Genomic DNA, 9,353 nt, shown 5'->3' with positions numbered 1-9,353 from the left:
AAGCAGCGACGGGGTGGACTCAGAGCCCAGGCGGTCCCACGCTCGTGGAGACCCCTCCCCCGCGCCCTCCCCCACGAGCCACGCCCCCCCCCCCCCCCCCGGCCACGAGCTGGACCCGTCCTCTCCGCCTCCCCCACAGTCCGCCTTCGAGTCCGACATGTCTGAGATCATCCAGTGCCAGAACGAGGTGGACCTGGCCCTCAAGAACCTGCAGGCCTGGATGAAGGACGAGCCGGCGGCCACCAACCTGGTGAGAGGCGGGGCTGCGTGGGGGGGCGGCGGCGCGGGGAGCGGGGCGTCCGGGGCTGCGTGGGGAGGCGGCGGCGCGGGGAGCGGGGCGTCCGGGCTCTGCTCCCTACGCGCCACCCGGTCCTCTCAGGACTCTGTCCCGGAGCTGCGGACCCTGGCATGCGGAGGGAGGGAGGGAGGATTTGGGGGGGGGTGGAGGGAGAACGGGGGGCTCCTTAGAGGCGCCTCAGCACGGGCCCCGCCCCGCAGCTCACCAAGCTGGACTCGGCCTTCATCCGGAAGGAGCCCTTCGGGCTGGTGCTCATCATCGCCCCCTGGAACTACCCGGTGAACCTCACGCTGATGCCCCTGGTGGGGGCCCTGGCGGCGGGTGAGGCGCGCTCCCGGGCCCCCCGACCGCCCAGTCCACCAGCCCTTCCCAAAGAGACGCCGGCGCCTGACCCGGCCCCCCCCCCCCCCCCCCGCAGGGAACTGCGTGGTGCTGAAGCCGTCGGAGGTGAGCAAGGGCACGGAGAAGGTGCTGTCCGAGCTGCTGCCGCAGTACCTGGACCAGGTGGGTGGCTCTGCCCATCGACAGCCGGGGCCCAGACCCCCCCCCCGTCCCTACCCGGCCGCCTCCTGAGTCTCCCGTCCCACCTTGTAGAGCTGCTTTGCCGTGGTGCTGGGGGGACCCCAGGAGACCGGGCAGCTGCTGGAACACAAGTTTGACTACATCTTCTTCACGGGTGAGGCCCGCCGCGGCCACGTGCCCGGGCGCCGGGGCCCCGCAGGGAAGAGTGGGGAGGGGGTGGAGGGAGGAGGCCGTCGCCACGGGCAGGGAACGACGGGGAGATGGCGTTGTCAGTCCTCACTCGATCACGCCCAAATAAAAGGGGGTCTCGGCCACGTCCCCAGGGAGCCCTCGCGTAGGGAAGATCGTCATGGCCGCCGCCGCCAAGCACCTGACGCCCATCACCCTGGAGCTGGGGGGCAAGAATCCCTGCTACGTGGATGACAACTGTGACCCCCAGACCGTGGCCAACCGCGTGGCCTGGTTCCGCTACTTCAACACCGGCCAGACCTGCGTGGCCCCCGACTACGTCCTGTGCAGCCCCGAGATGCAGGAGCGGCTGCTGCCCGCCCTGCAGAGCGCCATCACCCGTTTCTATGGCGACGACCCCAAGAGCTCCCCCAACCTGGGCCGCATCATCAGCCACAAGCATTTCCAGCGGCTGCAGGGGCTGCTGCGCTGTGGCCGCGTGGCCATCGGGGGGCAGAGCGACGAGAGCGAGCGCTACATCGGTGAGTGCCCCCCCCACCGCCCCGGGGGCGCCCGCCCCTGCCCCTGGGCGCCACCGCCAGGGTGCTCGGTTCCCGCTGCCCCGAGTCCAGACACCGGCGCTCCAGGCACCGTGGTTCCGAGCCCGCGACTCCTCCACCCCACACGCTGGCCCGCTGAGCTCAGGGCCGAGTTCTAGGGGTCCCGCCGGGGGCCCCAAAGGCTCAGCCACTTGCGCTGTCTGTCCCGAGGCCGGGGCCCCAGCCCCTGCCGTGCCCTCGGCCCGGGCTCCGGGCGGGCGGCCTCTCCCGGCTGCTCCCCGTGGGGGCCCCGCCGGCCCCAGCCCGCAGGCCGAGCCACCCCTGTGCCCACAGCGCCCACGGTGCTGGTGGACGTGCAGGCGGCGGAGCCGGTGATGCAGGAGGAGATCTTCGGGCCCATCCTGCCGCTGCTGACCGTGAGGAGCCTGGACGAGGCCATCGACTTCATCAACCAGCGGGAAAAGCCCCTGGCCCTCTACGCCTTCTCCAACAGCAGCCAGGTGGGCGGCGGGGCGGCTCTGCGCGGGGCGCTCGCGGGACGGCGGGGCCGCGTCCCCTGGCTCCTCCCCGCCCCCCTCCCGCCCGCTCTCCCCCGTCCGTCCTCCCGCACCGAGCGTGGTGCTCGGCGGCCGTCCTGGTGCCCGGCTCTCGGGGCGCACGGCCATGCTGGCGGGCCCCAGGACGAGCGCCCGGTCCCCGACCCCACGCGGCCCGAGGGACGGGCTGGGAGCCGAGGCGGGGGACGTGCCCGGCCTGGGACACACGGAGGGCACAGGGCTGGCAGCAGAGGCGTCATGGTGGCTCTGAACCAGCATGCCCGGTAGCACACGACGGCCCACCCCCCGGCCCTCCCCCCTCGGCACTCCCACCCACCCCCCGGCCCTCCCCCCTCGGCGCTCCCGTCACCCTGCGCTCCCCTCCTCCCCCAGGTAGTGAGGCAGGTGTTGGAGCGCACCAGCAGCGGCAGCTTCGGGGGCAACGAGGGCTTCATCTACCTGACGCTGCCCTCCCTGCCGCTAGGGGGAGTCGGTGAGTCCCTGCCCCCCCCCCCCCCCCTTCAGCATCCCACCCCAGGAAGTCTGGGTTTGGTACTTCAGACCTGTAACTACCTAGATGCACTGTTTCACCCTAACCTGGGCCCTGCGCCTTTCAAGGCCTCAGTTTCCCTCTCTGGAAAGTGGTTCTGAGAAGAGCCTGGCTCTGTCTGAGCTCCCTGCAGGCTTCTGCCCCACGCAGCTGCCAGGCAGTGGGCACCAGCCTCACACTCGCCTTTCACACTCGCCTTTCACACTCGCCGTTCTGTGTCCACGCAGGCAACAGCGGGATGGGCCGGTACCACGGCAAGTTCTCCTTCGACACCTTCTCCCACCAGCGCGCCTGCCTGCTGTCCCACCCGGGCCTGGAGAAGGTCAATGACATCCGCTACCCGCCCTACAGTCCCTGGAACCAGCAGCTGATCAGCTGGGCCCTGGGCTCCCAGAGCTGCACCCTTCTGTGAAGGGCCTGCAGCCCCTCCAGCCTGACTCCTCCGTCCTGGTGCTCACGGCAGCCCAGCCCCTCGCCCACTCTGGGTTGCCAACTGCTTCCCGTGTGCCCGGTGGTCCTGCAGTAGCAGGTATCTGGTCCGGGATACGAAGATCTCATCTCTGGTGCCTCCAGGCGGGCAGGAACTTTCCACGTCACACTCCCCTCTGCAGCCGCCTGATTCTCTACTTACATAGATCTGGTGCAGAGAACCCCTGTTCCCCAAGATGGACACATTCTGTGTTTAAAGAGGACTCCCTTTGTCAGATCTATAAATAGGATCCCCAAACAGAGTGTTTGCTAACAGCTCTATTTACACCTGGAGGATGGGTACATCTGTCCATCCTGACTATCCTGATCTTGAACCCAGGTCTGGCTAGTTGGTGGTATCTGCCTGAAACCCCACAAAGGTTCTGGTGCTGTGTGGAGTCAGGAGGGGGGAATGTATAATCGATTAGTCATGTCTGCTATGAGCCCAGGCTGGGGTGAGCGTACAATTGATTAGTCATGTCTGCTATGAGCCCAGGCTAGGGTAATGAATTAAGAGAATACACAAAGGAGCAAGAGGAGGACAGGAGGCTGGGTGAACAGAGGACTGGGTGTTTGGATGAAGGATGGAGAGAGGTTTAAGATCTGTGAGCGAGTGGCTGTCCTGGTGTTCTGACCCTAGCAGATTTGGGACAATCAAGGGGTCCCAGTGGGGGTCAGAGGTCAGATTCAGCCACAGATGCTGGGCCCAATGTGGTCGTTGGCCGCAGTCCAGACTGGACTGTAAGGAAAATGACAATATGGAGTGAACTGTCCTCTCACCCAAGTCCAGGACCCCAAGCCCTCAGGAAGGGGTGTGCAGGGAGGGCCTGGAGCGAGGGCAGGAGGGACAGGCCACAGTGAGGCTGGCAGGGAGGCGGGGGGTGAGCGCCCCGGGCCTGGTGTGTAGATGGGCGTTGGGAGGGGCCTCACACCGTGACCAGGCAGCAGACCTCCCGCCACCGTAGCCATGACACACAGGGAGCCCTGGGCCGGCGCCCAGCTCCCCTGCACGCCCACGGAGCCCACAGAGGGCTCGGAGCAGCGAGCCGGGCGGAGCATCCGCTTCCTGCGGCCTTGCACCCGGGCCGCAGAGGGCTCTGGGTGTGCTGGGAACCGCACACAGGGAAATGCCGCAGCCCCTGCCCGGGCGCCATCGTGAGACGGGGAAGGCGCGGGTGCCCTGGCTCACTACGGTGCCCAGCCGGAGTGGGCACCTCCCGGCGCCTGGGGCGGCTGGGAGTGAATGAACGGGGCCCGGGGTGCGGCCACCGCGAGCAAGCCGCAGGCAGTGAGACCTGGGAGGAGGGGGCTCAGCACCCCCAGACCCAGGCCCCAGCCCTGAGAATCAGCCATGCTGGGGGGGCTGCGGAAGGTGGGACTTCCAGGGCCCGGTCAGGCCACCGCGAGCCACCCCCGGGGAATCTGACTGAACTCCCAGTGGACCCCGGGGTCCCAGCCAGGCCCTCTCCCGCCCCCGCCACCGGGCAGCTGCTCCTCCCCGCAGGGGGACCTCACCAGGCGCCCCTGCATCTGGTGCCTGTTCTCTTCAAGCCTCCCTCAAACCTGACCACTCCCCCCGCAAGGCAGAGCCACCGTCCCCAACCCCCCGGGACCCCCGGCTCGTCCCCCAGTTTGGCCTCCACACAGCAGCCAGCCTGCCCCCCTAGAAACACAGGCACACCGCGAGCTGCAGGCTCGGCCCAGGAATCCTGGCTTCTCAGGAGGCTTGAGGATCCCGGTTCGAAGCCAGGCCTGAGAAGCGAGGTCCATAACACTCATCTCCAACACCAAGGAGCCAGAAGGGGAGGTGTGGCTTAGGGGGAGAGCACCAGCTTTGGGTAAAAAAGCCAAGTGAGTTCAAGCCCCAGTACCAGAGAGACAGACAGACCTGGGCATACATGCACACAGAGAGACAGACCGGCAGAAGCACAGGACTGCAAACCTGCCCAGCACGCCAGCCCCTCCGAGGCCCCTGGGGATTAAACAGGAGACCTGGGCTGGTTCCTGATGGCGGCCGCCTCCTCCCTCTCTCCGCTGGTCCTCACACACGTTGACGGGAGCTGCTGGGAGTGTCGGCCCATGGCTGCCCACACGCACACTCGTACCTGGAAAGCGACTTCGAGTCACCTGCAGGGAGGTGGCAGGTCATCTGAGCAGCGGGCAGAGGCCAGCCTCCTGCCCCCTACATGCGGGCAGAGAAGCATGGCCGGCCATTTCTCTGAAGCTCCTCCAAGCTCGCTTGTCTGAAGCTGTTCTACGGGAACTCAGCCAGCAAGAGGTAGAGAAGCCACACTTTAAGAGGTCCATCGGGGTCTGTTAGGAAACTGAGTCATGAGGGTTAGGAAAGATCAAGCGGAGGGAGGGAGAGAAAGGAGACAGAGACCTCGCAAGCCAGAGCAGGCTTTAATGCGGGGCGGGAGGACGGAGCAGGGAGCCAGGGGCTTGCCCGTTTCTATCCATGCTACCCTGCGACTCTTCTTTGGAAATTCTTTGTCCTGTCCTGCTGGGGACTTATTGTCCAAAGTGTCCTGTTTAGGACTTAGGATGTAAATTGTCAAGGCCAGGGCTGCAATGTTCCTAATTTCCTGAGCACCAGGAGGGTCTCGGGGACTGACCGCCAGTCGGGGCTCCGGGTCACCTTCCAGCTGCTGTTTAGACATAGCGGTCAGGGGTGAGGGGTTCCTGAGCACCGGGGGGGGGGTGTCACTGGGCCATGGACCAGCATGGAGTTAGGAGAGCAACGCAGACTCAGTTGAAACCCTAAAGGCGTATAAAAACTCAATGGGTGTCGTGGTCTCCCCTGGCTACTTCCTGCTGGTGTGGGGCATCAAGGAGTCACTGGGGCTGGGGGCTTCAGAGTCCAGGTCTGCCCTGGTCAAGGCGCACCCCCCAACTGCCTGCAGTAATAGGGTGGCCTTGACTTGCTGCCAGGTAGCAGCCTGGGTGAGGCTTGTTATTCTGTTAAAGAGGAACTTTTGAAACAGATTGAGAAGACAGAGTCCAAGATGGAAGGTGGTCAGCGAGCAGTGGAGCTAATGTTCCTCTAACCTGTCACCGACAGCGCTGGCAAGCACCCGGGGGCCAGTTCTTCTCTCTTACTTAAAGGGTCCTGTTGTTTTTTTCCTACCCCAAAATCTCACAATGGGAGCAGTTAGACAGACAGCATACCCCAAACAACCTCCCACCCCTGCTTTTTCCTTTTTGGTCTTTGGGACTCAGACAATTATCCATTCCTTTTCTCTTTCCTGAGTCCACTCACTTCAGAATCTGGCTTTTTAATTTCTCCTTTAAGGCAAACTCCTCTAGGAGGTTGCTAAAGGCCTCCCGGAGGACCCCTCCCTCCCCCAATCCTCTCGGCAGGCCCTGGAGACTGGTACCCACCGAGGAAGAGACAAAGACCACTGGGTGGGTTTTCCCAGGACCCCCACTCCTCCACCAAACTTAGTTCTCCCTCGCCTTTCAAGGTGTTCAAAGGTCAATTCATGGGCTGGGGATATAGCCTAGTGGCAAGAGTGCCTGCCTCGGATACACGAGGCCCTAGGTTCGATTCCCCAGCACCACATATACTGAAAATGGCCAGAAGCGGCGCTGTGGCTCAAGTGGCAGAGTGCTAGCCTTGAGCGGGAAGAAGCCAGGGACAGTGCTCAGGCCCTGAGTCCAAGGCCCAGGACTGGCCAAAAAAAAAAAAAAAAAAAAAAAAAGGTCAATTCATACACTAATGTACTGCATTACCAAAAATAGTTTTAAAGGTTTTCTGTTCTTGTTAGCCAGTGTTGGATTAAGCATGGAAATTCTGTTAAAATCTGTTTCTTGTTGGCAGAAGTTTGTGTCTTGAGTATTGTCTTGCATTTATTTATTTATTTTTATTTTTGGTGTTGCCTGCTTTTCTAACAGTGACCATGTGGTTCTAACAGGCAATGGGCAAAAATGTCTTTTGCCACTGGAATTCCAGAAAACTTACAGGAGACTTTCATTTTTAATACCTAAGCCTGCTCTTAAAACTTGTGCATAAGGGGTTGGGGATATGGCCTAGTGGCAAGAGTGCTTGCCTCGTATACATGAGGCCCTGGGTTCAATTCCCCAGCACCACATATACAGAAAATGGCCAGAAGTGGTGCTGTGGCTCAAGTGGCAGAGTGCTAGCCTTGAGCAAAAAGAAGCCAGGGACAGTGCTCGGGCTCTGAGTCCAAGCCCCAGGACTGGCCACAAAAACAAAACAAAACAAAACAAAAAAAACTTGTGCATAAGCACAAGTGTATATGTATGTGTGTGTATGTGTAAACGTGTTCAAAATAATCTCATCGTAAAACATAAAAACTGTCATCATGGTGTGGGAAAAAGTAGCCTTTCCATCAGACTAAAACGTCCTTGTGAAAGTAGCCTTTTCTATCAAACTAAAATGCTTCTGAATATTGATTTTTTGGTACTGATATTTCCTGAAATTTGCTTCTTTACTTCAATTGTAACTATTGCCTGAGCTGCTGGAGACCAGCAGCCATGTGAGGAATGTGAATCTTTTGAAGGAATTAATTACCACGTGTGCTGCTTGCTAGAAGAAGAAATGTTTATCAATGGAAGCAGCTAAAGGAAGGAGACCCAGCCCTGGCTCCTAGACAGTTGTGATGGGGAAACGTTAAACCTTTCAGGGAATAGCCCCCTTTTTCACCTTGCGAGCCTCATTTCTTGTCAAGAAGGACTTTGGGTTGGGATCCCTGGCTAGCTGCTTTGCCTGAGCAGCCAGGCTGAGGGTGGACAGCAAGCAGCAAGCTAACCAGTGTCACTGGCTCTACAGGCCAAAGGGGGGAAAAGACAAAACTCTAGCCCCAAAGAAGCTCACCAGACTTGGGTGAGAACAAATGTATCTCAGAGGTATGACATTACATTAATATTTGAGTTCATAAGTTTTTTTTAAAGAGTTCATCTAAACCACCAATTAAAGAAAAACCAGTAAGGAGAGTAGGAAAAGTAAAGAAAGAGGAAAGTTAGTAAAAAGAGCCTTGAGAAAAGAACTGAGGAAATGGGTTCTTTGGATAAGAAGGGTTTAGGAAGTAAGAATTGTTTTTAAGGGCTGGGAATATGGCCTAGTGGCAAGAGTGCTTGCCTCCTACACATGAAGCTCTCGGTTCGATTCCCCAGCACCACATATATGGAAAACAGCCAGAAGGGGCGCTGTGGCTCAGGTGGCAGAGTGCTAGCCTTGAGCGGGAAGAAGCCAGGGACAGTGCTCAGGCCCTGAGTCCAAGGCCCAGGACTGGCCAAAAAAAAAAAAAAAAGAATTGTTTTTAATGTTTGTTCCAAAGTGAACAAAGGGAGAAATTAAGACAAACCCCGGAAGGTTCCAGTAAGTAGTACATGGTATGTCTTGAAAGATAGAGCATATGGGTAAAGTTAGTAAAGTTGGTACGTAATTAAGTGGGCTGTGACTTAAATAAGCTCAAGATTAACACACTGGTGTAAAACCAGCATCTCCTTCTTTATGTCCATCCATACAAATACTATTAAGTTTTTCAAGTTTTTAATGAAAATTAAGTGGTAACTAAACCAAAGTTCACTTAAGTGTAGTTTATGTCAAGGTCCTTCAGATTAACACCTTTTAACCCACATGCTGTTCTGCATGGTCTGATGTCTGTTTCCCCCAGTATGTAAGCTGCCTTGGATACAAAGTTGACAATGGTTTCAATCTTAACTGGTGTCCTAAAGTACTATATTCAGTTAAAAATTAACTAGATTGTTTAACCAGATGCTGATGCTGCTGTAAAAATCTCATCATGTCAACAAATTAACTACTGTGGAGTTTTATCATTACAGATCTTATCCTCTACATCATTTCCTCGGTCCCACAGCAGGATAAATAACTCCTACACATTTTTTATTCATTAAACTTAACTTCTATTCTTAACAAGTTCAAGGTAAGCCTTGCTTACAAAATGCGACTACTGATCTCCTTGTTGCTTCATTGGAAGTAAGGAGTGATCATGGTTCAAAGTCAGCCCAGGCAGGAAAGTCTGTGAGCCTCTTATCTCCAATTAACCACCAGAAAACCAGAAGTGGCGCTGTGGCTCAAGTGGTAGAGCAGGGACAGAGCCCAGGCCCAGAGTTCAAGCCCCAGGGCTGACCACAAAACCTCCCCAAAACAAACGAAAACCCTACAACCCTCGGAGAAGACGCTCCGAGGAGCCGCGGAGCCCTGCCCTCACTCCACTGGGTGCTCAGCCATCTCCCCCGGGAACGAGAGTGGGGCCCAGGCTTTG

The 9,353-nt window shown here is 58.6% G+C and overlaps 1 protein-coding gene across 2 annotated transcripts; it reads left to right on the top strand.

The window, feature by feature from the left end:
* Nucleotides 1-205: 205 nt before the first annotated feature.
* On the top strand, nt 206-3,136 carry LOC125361330 (aldehyde dehydrogenase family 3 member B2). 2 transcript variants are annotated; one of them, XM_048359741.1, is made up of 8 exons: nt 206-250; nt 499-619; nt 717-802; nt 893-974; nt 1,144-1,530; nt 1,882-2,048; nt 2,478-2,577; nt 2,862-3,136. In XM_048359741.1, the coding sequence occupies exons 1-8, from the start codon at nt 221-223 to the stop codon at nt 3,044-3,046; spliced, it is 1,158 nt and encodes a 385-aa protein (XP_048215698.1). In that variant the 5' UTR covers nt 206-220; the 3' UTR covers nt 3,047-3,136. The 2 variants fall into 2 exon arrangements, with proteins under 2 accessions (XP_048215698.1, XP_048215697.1); XM_048359740.1 differs by lacking the exon at nt 2,478-2,577 and having other exon boundaries at nt 221-250.
* The last annotated feature ends 6,217 nt before the right edge of the window (nt 3,137-9,353 follow it).

Source organism: Perognathus longimembris, chromosome 13 (assembly GCF_023159225.1).
Source record: "Perognathus longimembris pacificus isolate PPM17 chromosome 13, ASM2315922v1, whole genome shotgun sequence".
In the NCBI taxonomy this organism is placed as follows: domain Eukaryota; kingdom Metazoa; phylum Chordata; class Mammalia; order Rodentia; family Heteromyidae; genus Perognathus; species Perognathus longimembris.
This window is presented reverse-complemented; position numbering and strand designations above follow the sequence as displayed.